At 37.1% G+C, this 19,196-nt stretch overlaps 1 protein-coding gene across 3 annotated transcripts in view; it reads right to left on the reverse strand.

The window, feature by feature from the left end:
• Positions 1-19,196, reverse strand: part of SBF2 (SET binding factor 2) — a 555,773-nt gene that overhangs the window by 438,544 nt on the left and 98,033 nt on the right. For all 3 annotated transcript variants that reach the window (XM_027819477.3, XM_027819476.3, XM_037899793.2), the window contains exon 2: positions 15,734-15,819. In XM_027819477.3, the coding sequence (XP_027675278.2) occupies positions 15,734-15,819 (86 nt within the window). The remainder of the gene's footprint in view (positions 1-15,733; positions 15,820-19,196) is intronic.

The following is a 19,196-nucleotide window of genomic DNA, read 5'->3' on the forward strand; positions in this document are numbered from 1 at the left end:
ACCTGCTCACAGACCCCCAAGGGATCCCAGACCTCTGATTCAGAACTGCTCTTCTAAAAGATGTAGTAGTAGTCATAAGCGCTTCAGTATATTTACTTAATAAACTACATTTAATAGTATATTATGAAGTACCTTAAATAATTTAAACTAGCAGTTCTCAAACTTCATTGCACCGTGAACCACTTCTGACAACAAAAATTATTACACGACCCCGTGAGTGGGAACCGAAGCCTGAGCTTGCTGCCTGGGGTTGGGTGGCCCAAAGCCCAAGTCCCACCACCCCAGGCGAGGGCACCAAAGGGCTTCAGCCCCAGGTAGGGGGTATGTAACTTGACCCCTGAAGCTCTTGGGCTTCGGCTTCATCCCCAGGCAGTGAGGCTTGGGCTTCAGCTTCGGCCCTGGGCCTCACCCAGCAAGTCTAATGCCAGCCCTGGTAACCACATTAAAACAGGGTTGTGACCCACTTTAGGGTCCCAAGCCATAATTTGAGAACCCCTGATTTAAATTAAGCCACAATTGACACAATAAGGGAACAAAGTACATTTTGTGGAGCATTACTTGTTAGTTTATGGTTTAAGTCACTTAATCAAGTCTTGAGAAGTGCTAAGCACATGCAACTCCTATTGACATCAATGTAAATGGAAGGTGTTCAGTGCCTCTTAGGATATGCCCTCACTAATTTGCAAAATTCAGTGGTTTACAATGGTCTCCCAGTCAGTGTGAATTAGTGAGGTTCTTAAAGCAGATTATGAATTCCTTCTGGCAGGGACTTTACATTTTGTTTTTGTAAAACAACATGCATGTTGATGGGACTCTAGAACAGTGTCTAGGGCTAAAGATGGACAGCTTACAAGCAACTAAGTTATAAATAAAAATACTAATATAGCTGTAGAACAGAACAGCAGCACCAGAAAACAGACTATTTTTCCAAAGATATATTACATTCTCCACATGTACGTTTGTTTTCTATACTACAGTAAAAATAATAAGTAGAGTCGGGTATGACACTGGTTGTGATGGAATACTACCCAGGTAATCACAGAACCAATCAGAACTTTTTTTGTTTGGGTTTGTTTGTTTGGGGGTTTTTTGGTATTTTTTTCTAGGTTTTGGCTTGCAAGGCTTTGCACACTTGTTATCCAAAAGACAAGAGCTCTGAGGGCAAAAAGAATTTTCTCCTATGGCAAAAATTTCAGGGAAGATATTAGATAGATGACCTGGCAAAAACAACAGTATTGACTAGCTTCACTCCAGGTACATAAATTTACAAACAACTCTCATATTAAAGTCAAATAAAATGAATATAAAGTGAGAGACTGTTAGAAACTCTTATACAAGGCTAACGTAACTTTGCTACTACTTACCTTATGCTATAGGTTTAAGCACCTACTTTACACCAAACATGAGAAAGAGAGTCGAGTAAAAATCTAAGGTATTTAGAAGTATTGTTCTGAACTCAAGAAAACAAAGGTCACTAACATATTGAAAATATTTAAACACCTTGTTAATATTTCTAAAGGAAGGCCTGAAGTCAGTTCTAGTAGAAATGCCTAGGAAATGGGCTATACAGTAACTCCTCACTTAACGTTGTAGTTATGATCCTGAAAAATGAAACTAAGTGAAACAATGTTAAACGAATCCAATTTTCCCATAAGATTTAATGTTAATGTGGGGGGTCAAGTTCCAAAAAAAAATTGGGGGGCACACCAAAGGCATTATCTATTGTACAGTACTGTGCTGTACTGTGGTTGGGAGGTGCCTCTGGCTTACCCCACACAGGCACAGCCCACTGCAGGCAAGGACGCTAAGAAGCGTCTTGCGCAGCAGCAGCGGCAGCTTCCCCCGTGAAGAACAGGTGCAGACTTTGCTGGGAGATGCTCCAGGCCTGCCTCTTCCTGTCCCTGCTCCACTCCCGGCCCACCTCTTCCCATCCCCACTCCACCTCCTCTCTGGAGCAAGGCACGTCCCCGCACCCTCCCATCCCTCCCAGAAAGTGCTAAGTGCTCCTTAGCTGTTTGGCGGCACTTAGGACTTTCCCTGAGGGAGGGGGAGGAGTGGAGATGTGGCGCTTCCCAGCTTAATTTTGCATATCTGAGTCTTGGACGGGTGCAATTTGGGGGCTGAATTCCATATTTGGTAAAGAAGAAAACATTTTTCAGGTAAATTGATATTCTTAAAACAATGGGTTTTTGAAGCTGTTCAGGAGGTGCAAAATGCTAAAATAAATTCCAAGGACATGGCGGATTAAGGAAATGGGCACTACAGGCCCATGTCAAGGGCCTCAAATCCGGGAGTGATGTAATTACATCACAATATCAAGATTTAAAAAAGTTTCTAGCCTTCACACCTGAGAAGAAAAGCTAGACAACCATGAGCTGAGTAACTGATGCAGTGATATTTGAATCTATAGAATACCTCTAAAATAGCTGTCAGGGGTGTGAACTGCCCGGTACATCTCCAAGAAGTTAACTTCAAGAACTCTGCTTTGGAAAACTCCTGCCAACGCTGACTCAAGCATATACATTCCAATTGTTGGGTAAGTATGAAGAGTAGAGGGAGGCACCTCGGATGCCACCCCTGCCTCTCTCAGGGGGATAGGGGAACTCTGCATCTCTCATATGGAGGAGACCCCTACTGCTATACCTGAAGGGGAAAAGAGAGCGCAATGTTGCTTCCCCTGCTTCTCTAGGAGCGTGGGGGGAGTCATAGTGTGCCTACATCCTGGGATTGCCTCTAATCTGGTTTTGTGTAGGAGATGGATTAGTAAACAGGGAGCATGTGAAGCTGTCAAAAGGTGCACAATAAAGAATTTATCACATAGCTCTGTGATTTAACACTTGTTTCTGAAATTATCTCATGGCTATGACCTCTACACATATGATTATATGTTTACTACATACACACACACACACAAACATACAAGGATAAATGAACTGCAAACATAAAACAGGAACTGTCCTCATGAAAAGGAACCATTTTAAGCTCAATTTTCTAAGGTTCTTTCAACACTTCAGTTGAAACTATGTAGGAGCAAATGACTTAAAGCATGTTTAAGGTACAACAGAATCTGCTGCAACATGACTGTTTTCACATGGTTTCAACTTCAGTGTAAAAAAAAAAACAAAACCTTACATGTGTGGGTGTTCCCCACAATGTATTTATTTAAAACTCAACTATATTTATTTCCATTTTTTATAACTGGGTAAAAATTGGAAAGGGAGTTTCCTCAGATACTGAACATGTTTGTCTGTAAAACAGCAATCTTTAAAATTTTAAGAAGTCCTAGCTCAAATAAATCCAGTTAGAAAGTTAACTGCTACTAACTCTTCTTTCTTCTGTCTACAATATCACATCAGCATTTTTCTTAGTGTTGTAATATATGAATGCTTTGCCTTTTAAGGCATTTAAACAATGATATCACCTAAATTATTAAACTTGTGTAGAAACACATGCATTTTTGTACTTGCACACACTTGACCTAACTGCAAATTACACGTCCATGACTGTAGCATAGTTACACCCACTCATTTTTCCCTACAGTGCACATATATACCTGCACCCAGATTAAATTTAGCATAAGCATCTATTTCAATGTGTGACTGTCTCATTATGTGAATTCTCATTCATTTCTCAAATTAGTCATGCAGATGCCATGCAATTCAACTGCATTAGCCCAAGGTCAAAAATGAGTACCCCATATAACATTAGGCATCAAAGCCTCCTTCTTTGATCCTTAACAAATGACACCGTCTGGGAGGGTAAGCAGCAGAGTTAAAATCTGCTTATAAATGATAAAAATATGCAGAGATGAGTAAAGCTAACTTGTCCTATCTACATACTCTCCTTTTAAAAGTTCTTTCTACAAGCAAGAACATGCAGTTGGTTGTCTTCGCAAAAAGAAAAAGGAGTACTTGTGGCACCTTAGAGACTAACATTTATTTGAGCATAAGCTTTCATGAGCTACAGCTCACTTCATCGGATAGTGAGCTGTAGCTCACGAAAGCTTATGCTCAAATAAATTGGTTAGTCTCTAAGGTGCCACAAGTACTCCTTTTCTTTTTGCGAATACAGACTAACGCGGCTGCTACTCTGAAACCAGTTGGTTGTCTTGCAACTTTCCTAATATTAAACTGCTTTATATTGCTTCAGTAATCATTTACTTTATTTATTTATTTATATAACAGATGCCAGTCCCACAGATTTAGAGGGTCAAATTTTAACGCAAGTCATTCCTGTGGGAGTAACTCCACTGACGCTAACAACATATTTACACAAGTGTAACAGCAGCATTTGATCAAAGGTACCCAATACACATGTAAATAAGATTTTTGTTTTTTATACTGCAAGATAGCCATGTGGTCACATCATTTTTTTAAAAAAGGAAAGAAAATTAATATAAATTACAGAGACACACATAAACACACCTGTCATCATCCAGAATTTAAAAAAAAAAAAAAAAAACACCCCAGCAAAGATAGTTGAATGAGATTTTCTAACATTATCTACTTCTTAGATTATTCTTCTTCTGCCAGCAACTAAAAACAACATGGCAAAGACTGTGGAAGACCAGTTGAAAAATCTGGGGCACAGCTGGGAACCACTGAAAGACTTGCAAGAAGCAGATAGGAGTGGAGGAGCTTCGTCACTGCCCTAAACGGCAGAGGTGTAATAGGAACATGATGATAGAAATATTTAAAATTTCTTTAAAAATGAAATTACATTTAAGTGTACAAAATGCAATATATTCCTTTACAATGGCATGAAGCTCTCTTTGACTTTGGTTTATGTGGGTGAAGACTGCATCCTTCTTTTCAAAACTGGAGGCCGTGATTCAACGAAGCACTTCAGCATCTGCTTAAATCCATCTCTATCCAACAAAGCAGTTGCATGTCCATAAAGCTTAAGCACATGCTTCAGTGATTTGCTGAACTGAGTTCTTACTGGACCAATGTAAATTTCCTATTTTTAAGATTAGCACACAGTAGCTCTGTATTATGTTTTATTTTGAAAGCTTTAAAGTTTCTTAACACAGAAAACAAACAAAATATGCATTTGTCAGAGCCAAAGGCAAAGCACTCTGGAATTTTGCTAGGCAGTGTGTTGATGATCTGCTGATGTTGAGGTGTTATAAGTAAAATGAGAGATTTCAGATGCATAATTAGGGTAGAAGATGGTCCAATACATCTACTATATAAAATATCCACTTGATAGAACATCTTAGCAGAGGTCTGTATCGTTCATTCCTCGGAGATTTCATGGTCCTTTTCAGGCCCAGAAAACATATAATTTATTGTACAGATAGAGAAATTCTACTCTTAACTCAAACCCTTTTGACTTCAACTGGTTTCCACAGAGTGTAAGTCCTGGTTGAATTTGGTCCAGTATATCTGCTATATAAATGTATTAATGTACATTAAAAAACACCAGAGTATACATAAAAGTAGAAACAATTTAAATAAACTTTCCAATCACACATAGCTCAACGCCATAATGATACCGTATAATGTCCAAACCCTTTTCTAGCACAGACTGGTACAATCTTTTAAACAAGGAACATACTCAAGGTGGTGACAAAGCTTCAGTATTGATGGACTAGGAGATGGATGATGAGCTGTTAAAAGTTAAGATACAATGTTAAAACAAATAAATTTGTGCTAATTAGTAAAATTACGATGGCAACAAAAGCTGAAAATGGAAGTTGAGTTAGGGTCACCAACTTTCCTGAGTGGCTCTCCAAACGATCTTGGAATAGTTCCTTTCGCTCAGTAAAGTGTAAACTTATTACATACAATTCTTTACATATTGGTCCCTCATTTAAAACTGGACTGGGCATGACAAAAGGAAAAATATTATTGGTAACACGAGACGACCTAACAGACATTTTCAAACTCAAAGTATTAGGACCCTCTTATGAAACAGGCATAGGTCTTTCCCATCTTTAAATTTCTGTTAGTTTGTTTCATAAAATACCAAAAACAGGAATGGAAAAAAGACCTGTTAAGTCAGCTAGTTCATCCCCTGCACAAAGCACAATTATTCACTGCAGTATATATTTTCTGACCAAGTTATTTAGATCAGTGCTACTCAAAGTGCTGGTCCGCAGACCAGTGTCAGTCCACGAGCCATCAGCTACTGGTCTGCATGCATATTGGAAAAAAATATTGCCGGCCCCCCCATCAGATAGCTTGAGAAGCACCGATTTAGATAGTCTACAAAACATTGAATTTGAGGCTTAACTCAGATCTTCACATTTCTTTTTGCATAGAAAGAATTAAACCTAGTAAAGTTCTGCAGGTATTACTTTTGGGCACAGTTTCAATTATCAGTGTATGAAAGACAGCACACAGAACCAATTTGGGCAGAGTCCCTATTTACATTGTCCATGTGTACTAAAATTCTGTAACATAGCCAAGAAAAAGTTAATTTTAGTTTATGTACAAAATAAAGTACAAAGATAAGGAAAACATTATGGACAGGAGGGGAAGGATGGGTATAATTCCCTTCCCTCTGACCAACAGTCTAATTCATACTATTTGCTAAAGATATAATATAAAATTGAGTTAGATCAAGTATATACATAAAACTAGGTTATCATCCTTACGTCTCATCAGTTTTCCTGTCTATAGTCCTATCCTTTTTATCTTTTATCTCCTTCACACATTGTGATAGAATTTTCTGTTGTGTAGTTATTGACAGTTTCTTCCAAGATTAATGCTGCCCTCAAGATAGTTACCAGGACATGTTAAAACAGCGTAATCTTATCCTTTCCCTTCAAAGGACTGTCAGTGTTGCTTCTTCACTACTGACATGTTACACGAGCTCAAGAACTGAAAAAACAATATTGTTCCCAAACCTGAGTTTCCTGGATGATGTACCAAAGACGTCACCTCTAGCTCTAACTCTTCAATCTTAATGAGTTTCACATTTTTAATTTACCAAGTTTGGACGGCAATCAGAATTCAGCTGATCTTTAAAGCTGTTTAAACTGTTGTCCTTAATTCAACCTCTGAATAGCTGGTTTTTATAGTTTATTTTGGAAGTTCAAACTTTAAATGGTTTGGCTTAATGGATCACTTGGAAAAAAAAAAAAAGAACATTTTGTTCAAGCACTAAATAGGCTTTCCTCCAGAAAAATAATATTTGGAGCATGAATATGTGAAAATACCTCAATTATTATTGTATATTTTAATTGAAATCTGTGTATTTAGTAGAGAGTTCTAGTGTGCCTTTAAATCTGTTTGTTGACTGTAATGGTTTAACTAAAATTCCAAATATAATTAGAAATCAGACAGCTCAATTGTTTTGTCTGAAATATTTATTTACTTAAAAATAAGGAAACTTTTGGTGTGATAAATAGTACCCAAGTGTCACAATCTCAATTTCCTGAGACAAAATTAGATATTGCCCTACCATTTGGCTCAGTAACAGAGTAATTTGAACTGGAAAGGTTGTCTATTCCCTCTCTTTGTACTGAGGCATAAGAGTGACTTAAGACAGGATTTGTTTAGGAATAATTAAGGTATTTCCAGTGCAGAGGAAAGTATGACAAAGAAGTCCTTGCCATTTGTTCAGACAACAAAAATAAAATTAAAAAGATGAGACCTCTTCCAGTGCAATCATTCTAAACTGATGCATGGATGTTCAGCCTTAACCTTGTTAAGGAAGAAGAAACAGCAGTCACACACCTAAAGAGTAGGGTTGTCACCCTTCAGGATTGGCCTGGAGTCTTCAGGAATTAAAGATTAATCTTTAATTAAAGATTATGTCATGTGATGAAATCTCCAGGAATACATCCAACCAAAATTGGCAACCCTACTAAAGAGCACCGTAGAAATTCAAAATTTCTCCATAATCATCAACCTCAAAGACACTTGACTGAAGACTCAAGAAGGTTGTATCTCTACATTTTCAATCAGCTACCATAACTATCCCAAATTTGTATTGACCAGGAGGATGGCTTTGTGGTTCCCATTCTTAATTGTTAATAAATTAAGTCAAATTTCTTCTGATGCTGCATTAGTAGAGTTATCAGCCTGTAATCTGGCAATTTCCTTGAAAACTCCTCCTTCAATTGCTTTTGTGAATTTAATGCCTCTGTAGAATCCCTTGTGCAAAGCATGTGCTGTGTTTTTTGATCGAAGCCATGATCCATCAATGTGCTCAGTGTTCAAGATAAAAGGCCAGGAGAGATACTGATAAGCATATATACAAAAGCATATTTTTAATAAGAAAATTGGCTAATTACTTGAACTTTTCCTCTTAACTTATCTTACAGATTGTCACTACTGTCCAGGTAGAGACAACATTGCTTCTTTAGAAACAATTCAAAAACGAAAACTCAAAGCCTTTCGAATTTCCAAGCAATTAATGGTTTTTGGAGGAAAAAAAATACTCTAGTACTACTCAACCTAATATTTACAGTATTTAAAACACTAATAAAAATATTCCCCATTTTCTTCGGTACCTTAACATTATATTACACTATGAGAAACATTTTTAACTCAAATGTCTAGGCTTGTATTTCAGTGGATCATACAATACGGATTAGGAAACTGGACTGCATTTCAGTGATTTGGGATTATTAGAAATGACTCAAAGCAACCACTTAAAGAATAGCCATGGGAAAAAGGCAGTGCTCCAAAATAATTTAAAAAAACTAAAACCAATGTATTTTTCAAAAAGATGTGTCTCTACAAAACATACCTACATCACATCATTTAAAAAAAATGCAGTCTTGGTTACTTCTCACAAACAAAATGTATTTTTTCCAAAAACAATATATTTATTTTCTCTTCCAATGAGTAGGTGACAATGGAAAATAATATAATATAAATCAAAGCAATGGAGTAAACAAAAGCAAAAAGTTACACTATATTGCATTTATGCATCTCCAGGTTTATCATCATGTAACATTAAAGGCGGCCACAGAAAGACTTTGCAATATTATTCTTGTACTTTGTGCGTCTGTCACTAAAATTAACTCTGATTAATTTGTGTGGCTGTCTGTGCGTATCTCATTGGCCTATTATGTTAAAAAAACTGACAAAAATAACTATAATGTGTTCGAAGAAGAGTGACTGTGCCAAGCCTAGCTTATTTTTGCATTTTATTTATTTCTAAATACTATCAACTGAATTTTCCTTTCTTGAGCAACAGTGATATTTTAAAACAGAAACATACCTTTTTTACTTGGGTAAAAAAAAACAGAACCCAGTACTATTTCCCGTTATTCTTCATTAATTAAGCAGAAAATTACATAGAAATGCTTCATAGTAAATAAAATTTCTTCCAGTAGAACTCTTTAAACGTTAACTAACCTTTCATCAAACAATTAAAATTACCACCACTAAAATATCACCATATTATATAAACTTTTTGGAACGGCAACTGCTTCTTCTTGAGAGTTTGTCTAGCACTGACCATAATGTATCCCAATCCTGACTGTGGCCTCCGGGTGTTACAGCAACATTAGATAGTAAAAAGCATAAATACTTCCAATCACTTAAATGCCAACTTAAAGATCAGAAGCCTGAAGATGCCTATAATAACCAAGATATGAGTTAACATGCCTTTCTCTTTCAATGGACTCCCAAGTATGGTTGTGCAACAGGTGTTCCAGTAAAAAGCCAATCACTTCTCATTTATCTCAGCCTTCAGAACAGGTAATCTTTTTCAAGCTTAGCTCTTCTAATATGTCATTGTCATATGCCTAACTTTTGCTTCCTTTATATACACTTTTGTACTTATACAGCACTTTTCACACACAGATGTTTAAGTTCTTTACAAAACTGAGTAAGCAATTTTCTGTATCCCAGATGGGGGAAACTTATGCACAAAAAAGTTAAGCACCTCACCAAAGATCACATAGAAAATTAATGGGACAGTTGGGAAAATACTCAGCTCCCCTGATTTGTAGCCTTTTTGCTCAAGCCTCTATACAAATGCTCAACGTTCTATTCACTATTTCTTTCATTTAAATACTTCATTTAATAGCTAGTGAAGAGGGGACTATATTACATCACAATAAAAAGAACTGTATATCAGCTTTTTTTTTAGGGTTTTTTCCAAAACATACAAACATAATTCGTTCCACACATACTCACTAAGAAAAGATTAGAGCTAGTTACATCAACAAATCCTTAAAACGTTCAGAACCCCACATTATGTCATATTGCAACATCACATTGTGAGAGACAAGCTTTCCCTATCAAACAAATTTATACAAGCAACAAACATAAAAGAGACATTTTCAAGAGTTTCACTGCTACAAAAATCAGTCTACCTTGTAATTCCCAAATTACAAGATCAAGCTACTCTGCCTAGTATCAACAGGCAAAACACTTCATTCTACCCTAAACACAATATTCCTAAATCCATAACTATTTACCTAATTCATCCAGCCTACACTTTTTCCGTGACTGTCACAATTCCAGGGCTAAATGCACCTCTGACCCCCGGCATAGTTTATGTTTAGAGGTCTCCGGCCTCAAGCCATCACCTCTCTGCAAGCAGGCATTTGCATCCCCCTTCTTCCAGACCAGGGATTTAGGCTTGCAGTCCTCCTGAAATTCACTGTGACTATCTCAACAGGTCTCATATGACCTCAATATCGAGAACCTGCTATTCTGTTCTCTCCCAAGTCTATGACAGTGATTACCAGATTTCACAAAGCACAGTACATTTATTTAGTACAAAAGCATTACAAAGAAAACATAATAAAACAAACATTCTACCTGGGTGCTAAGCTTACCAAGTGTCACCCATCTTCCACAGAGAGACACTGGCAGCTTCCAGGTGCTTCAAACCCTTCCAGCAGGTTTTTCGGCCTCTTGGGTTACAATCTCATGTCAGTTTCTGGATCATGATGAGGGACTCTGAGTCAGTTTGTCATGACCCATTATACCAAACACCCTTTCTTTGTCTCTTAGCCTTTTGAGCCCTATCTGAACCCGTGTATGCAATTCTCCTAGGGGATGGAACTGCTTTTGAATTGTTTACCTGTCCAGGGATTTGCAGGGATTCACCAATGATTTCAGCTGTTGGGGGAAGCTTGGTAACCTTCCCCCCATGGAGGTAAAATACATCCCTAGCTCACAAGGATACATATTACATTTAAAAGATACACATGCTTATGAATTATCCCTTTGCCTATAGCATCTGCACATCTCAATATAACAGGCTTCTCTCATCTATCACAGTTATGTCAGTAACAATTCCTGCAATAAATGGAAAGGAAAATGTATTTGCTTGTCACTATTCCACAGTTGTTATCTAACCTCTTTTGGTCAAGACTTCCCTGAAATTGTATTTTCACTCCTAGGTGTTTCATTCCAACAAGAATCTTGGATTGTCTAAGGATTTATTTAGAAAGAAAAAGATAAGAGGAGGAAAAAAAGTTGATCACTATGCAGAGTAAGTAGAAAGGCTATGGTTGAATACATATTCCTCCCTGCCTCAGCCACTCTCCACATCCAGAAATCACTGCAGCAGCTAAGGCAGGGGAGAGAGAAGAGGAGCAGAGTTAGCCAGAGTCAACATAGCTACATCAGCTAGCATCAACACTCTCTGGTCAGAGAAATAATGGAACAGCATCAAAACAGAAAAAAAAGACAAAGGGAAAGCAAAGATGAGAGGGGGTTGAAGAGAGAAATGGGAGAATTTCAGAAAGCAGAAAACAGTGGGAATGACTACAGAGGGAAGAAAAAAGTGGGAAGAGGAGGAGAAAAGCCCTACATCATTCCCCCCTTCATTATGTAAGATGAGAGAGAAAGAGCCCAATACTCTTCAGAAGTTACCTTGGTGAAGGGGAACCTCATGTTATCACCCTAACACACCAATGAAGTCCTCACCCCAAGAAGACAGCTCCAGGTAGAGAGAGAAAGTTGAAATAAAGCATTTTGTGAAGGGTGAAAGAATGCTGAGCTTCATAAAAGGCTTCCAAAAATTTGGAGAAGTTTTCAGACTTGCGGACACTTATCTAAACTCCAAATATCTTTTGAGGTCCTGAATAAATAAGTTATCCATATTAAAATAACCCAAAATCACCAGCAGCACTCATGACCCTCCATCAGCTGACTACCTATTTAAATAATGGCCAAGACAGATTGCAGAATTGTCCCTAGAAAATTTTTAAATGTTGACAACTATAAAAATCTGATTTACTTGAGAAGTCTTTTTTTTCCACATGTATTGTGTTTGCAGATGGACTGTTTTTACTGTATTGTATTCTAATGAATTCAATACAATTTATGCTCAAGCCAAGTAATGGTTACACTAGATTCTTGGATCACATCTATGAAAATGTTTTTCTGACAGTGTGACTTTAACAAGACACAGAAAATATGTTCTCAGAGAATATCCTCTACTATATTCAAAATCAGTGAGTTATAGTTACACCATTGAAAGATACTTAAATTTGACACAATGCAGAAACAGACCATAGAGACTAAGTGCTCTTGAAGGAAAACATTTTCTTAGTTGTATTAACATGATCTCAAAAGCAGCATGTTACAATGGTGCCTGCTGTAGCTATATTGGTAAAATAAGGCATAGTCAATGGTGGGTCTTAAAAACTTGTGAATTGTCTTAGAAAATTAAATAAGTATTCGCAAAATTCAAGGTATTTCCTATAGTGAAATACATGGAAATATTGCAAACATCGAGGAAACTCTCTCTCTCTTCATCACAGGTAAACTGATAAGTGTAAGGGCCACTGTTTCTGATAATGGAGAATTATACTGACATGGAATTAACCAAGTAATTAGAATACAGGGATATATATGCTCAGTTCTCTTAGCTACACAATTCCCTAAACTGATCAGCTACGAGTCTCTTATTTGCATAATAAATGAATTGTTATTTCTCAGTAACTGTACAGTGATTATGCAAATCTCACTACCTTGACTGACTACCCTCCATCTGCTCAGCCATTTGTACCCATACACTTCAAGTTCTAGATCAGTAAAGACAATTCCCCAGTCTGTTCAGCTGAAGCAGGTAAACTCCTAAATGTATATGAGACAGAAAAGGAGAGAAGGGGAGAAGGAGAAAGGCAAAGAGTTTCTCTCACAATGGAAAAGAGAAAGTGTAATGTGGAAAGATAAGAGGGAGGGAAATTTAAACAACATATGTTTTTAATATAGCCAACTGCAACATTATACAGCCAGTCATACAGGACTGAGGACTGCACGCTAAAAGCGGTGGCTCTGAAAAGGACCTAGTGATCATGGTGAATAACCAGCTGAACAAGAGGTCCCAGTGCAATGCTACGGGTAATAGAGCGAACACAATCTTTGGATGTATCATCAGGGAAATATCAAGTTGGAGTAGGGAGGCAGCAAAACATCTGTATGGAGCATTGGTGAGACCATTATTGGATTACTAAATACAATTCCGGCATCCACTTTCTGAAAGAATGTTGAAAAATTAGAAAGGATTCAAGAATGATTTCATGCCTGGTAAATCTGCTTTACAGAGATAGATTTAAGAAGTGCACACTATTTACCTTATCAAAAAGAAAGTTAAGAGGTGATTGATCACAGTCTATAAAGTACCTGCATGGGAAGAAGATTTCTTATAATAGAGTGATTTTTAGTCAACAAACGAATAACATGATCCAGAGCTGGAAGCTGAAGCTAGACAAATTCAGACTGGAAATAAGGCACAAATTTTTAACCATCAGGATAATTAGCTATTGGAATAATTTACCTTTGAATGTGGTGGATTCTCCGTCACTTGGAGTCTTTAAATAAAGACTTGGTGTCTATCTAAAAGATATGTTCTAGCTCAAGAAAAAGTTTTAGATTTGATGGGGGGGGGGGAAATCTATGAAATGAAAAGGAAGGAGGAGTAAGGGTGGAAGAAAGTACAAAAGAATTTAACCTCCTTGTTCCAAAAAAAATTGATCTTTTGACAACTCATTTCGTTTTTGTAGTTTCTTTTTTCGTTTAAAATGTAGATATATTTAATTAACATTTTCATTATGACCACAACTGAGGATGGCTCCTGTTAACTTTCCATGACCTTCAGTCTCAGAGTTTATTCAGTCAGGATACAGTTATTACTTTATTTAGGAAACACACTCAAGTTTTAATTAAACAAACTGATGAGGGGAGGGGTGGGAAACTTAACATTTTTCAACATGTGAATGGCTAGAACAGAGTTAGTAAAATGTTAATGAAGTTAGCAGTTCAAAATTCCAAGCAGATGTAGTACTACTTCATGGATATTTTATAACTAATGCTGAGTTGAAAGAAAAGAGAGAAGACCACTTTGCTGCAACTGTCTGCTATTGGTATTCCAGGAGATATGCATAGAGACTAAGAGAAAGTGATTTGGGAGGACATGTGGTGCTAATAATAGAAAAGAGATTGCAGTCCAAGAATCAGAGAAGAGACAGCAATTATACTACTACTCTAACAATCAATTCACAGAATGTCATTTGGATTGCTTTATCAGGGAAATTTTCAACACAATGAAAACAGCATAAAACCATTAATTTTAGACTTTTGCACACATGGAAAGATATTACAGACTTGCTTTTCTATGACTGAGCATTTTCATATCTATTTCAAATTTGGTTAGAAAGCTCATATTTCAGCCTATAATTTACTCTCCTAAAAGTTCTCATGATATAATATCGTTTTTATTCTGGTGAAGGGCTAGGGAGGGGAGGAAGGAGAGAGACTGCTTGGACAAATATATCCATTATTTTATCTCAAGCTATAGTTCATCTATTAAACTGCCGTAAGCACTTTATAGTGCACCAGCCTTAAATGTTATTGAATAGATACCAATGTTTCATACCATCATGACCGCAAAAAATTCTCTTTTCCATTCCACAACAAAATTCCATGGATAACTTGCTTTAAACGTATGCTCTAGCTCCAACAAAATCATGACACATTTATCAAGTAATCTAACTCTCCATCTCCCTGTTCTTTCTGCCCCCAAAAAACCACACAAATACTTGCTTAATTGTCTATCTGTAGCTCCTAAAGCAACGTAGTATGTTTAACTCTGTATTTCATTTGCATGTATGTACTGAAATTTTAAATTAACATATAACTTCTATCAGAAGTAGATATTAAAGTGTAAAAAAAGTTTGTACTGGTAAGCACTATCACAAGACAAGTCATGCAGTTATACTGGATACCTGCATGACATGTTTGTTCAGCCACCATAGAAATGCAGTCATAAAAATATCTTGCTAATACGTTTTTGTTATATATGTTACATTTTAGTAATAATTTGCTAATAAGGTCTCCCCACACAGTTACATTGTACATCCTAAATTTGAATTTTCATTACTCAATGAATCTCTTTCCATACATAAAAACTACAATATTCTGCAATGGTTAAAGATGAAAATTAAATTTATTCATATTTTCTTCGGTATATTAAACACACATTCATTTTACAAAAAAAGGACTGACATTTCTTCTTACACTTTTCAAACTATTTTTTAAAAGAAATTTGTTTTTAACTTTCAAGCAACCGTATTTAGAAATCATTTTTCTACTTCTTACATTTCAGTTACTTCTGTTAATGGAGAAGATAATTTTTTCCTGTATCTTCTGCTAGCCGAAAACGAACCTCAAAGACATTATCTACATCCCGCTAACATGATCTTGTTCAATACCATGTCAGACTAGATGAATGTGCCCAGGGAACTACATTTTCAGGCTCCAGCTCTAAGAAGTTTATAAAATACAGAAGGTTAATATGAACTTACCAACTCTATTCCCTGTGGAAATGGAGTGTCAACCCAATCCTTCTGAGGAAACCTCTGAATTATTTTCCCCAAACCTTCTGCTGAGCCTGTAGAAAGACAAAAATCACAGCATGAAAGTTTCTCCCATTCAACAAATTTACTAACACCACCACTGTGGCTTATGCTGTGATAAATATCACAGTGTAAACTATTACATCTACACATCGAGACAGACAAATCCTACAGTGGTCTGAATGAAGCTTACAAGTGGATTTCTATTTTTATTAAAATAAAATACAATAGAGACCTTCATATAATCAAGAGCCAATTTCAAAATTGTCAATGACATTAAAATGTTATGGATTATAAAATTCTTTATAAAAATTTTGTAGCTCAAAAGTTTACTGGATTTGAATTAAAATGGCATTTTTGTTTTATCCAGGGCATAAATCACTAATGCACTCCAGTCTTCCTTGCCAGAACTCTTATTTCACTTCCTTCTATACCACAGTGAGATTAGAGTCTCCTTAGGAAGCAGAATATGTATTTCTTAGATGTAGGAATAATGAAAATGAAACAGGAGTAGTTTAATAATATAGCTATAACCATGGCTTACTTTCAATCCTAAAAATTATTTTTGCCTGGTCATACTACTATACTCCACAAGCATCTAACCACCAGAGAAATTCCATTCCCCAAGCATTTTGTACAACTGAAAAAGTCTCAGTTGGAGAGTCCATTGTTTTCTTTCTTCACCAATGATTTAAATGATTCATACATAAAAACTCTTCTGTTTAGGCAGCTTACTTGACAACAGCTAGGACCATTCTGGAGTGAGTTAGTACAGTGGTAAGAGCATAGTCAGTGCCTCCAATTAACACCCTCCTCATACTTGAGAAGACACCATTGCCATCGTCTTGCAGTTGAAAAAAGGATCATCTCTCAGTTTATGCACAGGACTCAGATGAAAGAGACTTTCCTGGATCTGCTACTATCTTACTTCTTTGGATACATCAATTACATTAAGGCTACAATTTTCAAACGGACCTAAAAGAAGTAAAATTGAATTTCCATGGATATTGAGCACTGACCTCTTTTAGGTCCCTTTGAAAATCCCAAGCTTAACTCATCTCTGCTTCTACTTCCCTAGTTGTAAAATGTGGATAATATTTTCCTATCTTGCAAGGGATTAAGGGGCTTAATTTTTTAATTTCTAAAAAATGCACTTTATTTTCAGAAGCCAGATGCTGAAAGATTGCAAAGTATTTCACATGCACAAAAACTTTTCCAACATTCTTAACATATTTGCTTTACAACAGGAGATGTAAATTGCAGAACCATTTGAATCCTTTATTTAACGCAGTCCAATACTGAAAAATATTTAAAACCTATATTGATCTAAAATTCAATAGCTAGTTGCGTTATACTTCCACAATATACTCTGGACACTTAACACTTGCTTGCAATGTTAAAATCATGCTAGTGTGAAAAGATTAAAGTATATCCTTGTAGAATTTTCAGAGAATACATTTAAACATTAAGAAACAATAAGAAAAGTATTAATAGTGGAGAGAGTTAAGAGTGATGTTCTTTGTGTTTGATTCACTGCAGATACTCAAAAAGCAACAGAGAATAAATTATATTGTTTGTACTCCTACAAAAAACAATATTTAATTTGATACAGCAGATGTTGAATAGATAACAATAATATTGTTTCACCTTTTATTGTGCAATCTAAACAGATGTGCCCTTTACACCACCCCAGACTAACTGATAGTTTTAACTTGCTTTCGACCTTTGAAATCCATAATAAAAGCAGCTAAAAGTTGTTTTGAGGCAATCGGTATGGCTGTTTACTTTGCTCTATTTAGTCTATTTTAATATATTTACTCACAAAATTAGTTCTACCACTGGCCTTCTGTGATCTGTAATAATTCTTGAAAATAGCACGGTAACAGAATATGTTATAATACAGCAGTGACTTTTCCCTACAGAGAACAGCTTCACCCCTAAATAATGCTTAACATTGATTACTATTCCCAGCCTACAACTTTCATTAGTATTCACCTAAACAGGACAGGACATTGGAGAACTGCAAATCAGATTAGGGCAGAACGAGGAAGGAGGAATGGGGTAAGAGATGTGGCAGCCATGATGGGAAGTCACAGGCTGGAGGAAACACAGTTTAGAAGCTCTATAAGTGCACCATTATGAAACTGGAGAAAAGCCTGTAGCAATTCTTTGGATTAAGTTTAGAGACGAGAGCAACAAGGGTAATGTCGTAATGGGCATCTGCTATAGCCCACCAGAGCAGGAGTATGAGGTAGACGAGGCTTTCTTCAACCAAGAGAAGTTGGTCAGCCTCACCTCAGTCCCTGGAAAAATCATGGAGCAGGTCCTAAAGGAATCCATTTTGAAGCACTTGGAAGAGAGGAAGGTGATCAGGAACAGTCAACATGGATTCACAAAGGGCAAGTCATGCCTGACCAACCTGATTGCATTCTATGATGAGATAACTGGCTCTGTGGATATGGGGAAAACAGTGGACGTGATATAACTTGACTTTAGCAAAGCTTTTGATACGATTTCCCACAGTAGTCTTGTCAGCAAGTTAAAAAAGGATGGATTGGATGAATGGACTATAAGGTGGATAGAAAGCTGGTTAGATCGTCGGGCTCAATGTGTAGTGATCAATGGCTCAATGTCTAGTTGGCAGCCGGTATCAAGCAGAGTGCCCCAGGGGTCTGTCTTGGGGCCAGTTTTGTTCAACATCTTCATTAATGATCTGGATAATGGGATGGATAGCACCTTCAGCAAGTTCACGGATGACACTAAGCTGGGGGTAGATGTAGATACACGGGACAATAAGGATAGGGTCCAGAGTGACCTAGACAAATTGGAAGATTGAGCTCAAAGAAATCTGATGAGGTTCAACAAGGTCAAGTGCAGAGTCCTGCACTTAGGAAGGAAGAATCCCATGCATTGCTACAGGCTGTGGACCGACTGGCTAACCTTCTACAGAAAAGAACCTGGGGATTTCAGTGGATGAGAAGCTGGATATGAGTCAACAGTGTGTCCTTCTTGTCAAGAAGGCTAACAGCATATTGGGCTGCATTAGTAGGAGCACTGCCAGCAGATCGAGGGAAATGATTATTCCGCTCTATTCGGCACTGGTGAGGCCACATCTGGAGTACTGCATCCAGTTTTGGGCCCCCCACTACAGAAAGGATGTGGAAAATTGGAGAGAGTCCAGCGGAGGGCAACAAAAATGATTAGGAGACTGGGGCATATGACTTATGAGGAGAGGCTGAGGGAACTGGGCTTATTTAGTCTGCAGAAGAGAAGAGTGAGGGGGGATTTGATAGCAGCCTTCAACTACCTGAAGGGGGGTTCCAAAGAGGATGGAGCTAGTGTTCTCAGTGGTGGCAGATGACAGAACAAGGAGCAATGGTCTCAAGTTGCAGTGGGAGAGGTCTAGGTTGGA

The sequence above is a fragment of the Chelonia mydas genome, chromosome 6 (genome assembly GCF_015237465.2).
Source record: "Chelonia mydas isolate rCheMyd1 chromosome 6, rCheMyd1.pri.v2, whole genome shotgun sequence".
Taxonomy (NCBI): Eukaryota; Metazoa; Chordata; order Testudines; family Cheloniidae; genus Chelonia; species Chelonia mydas.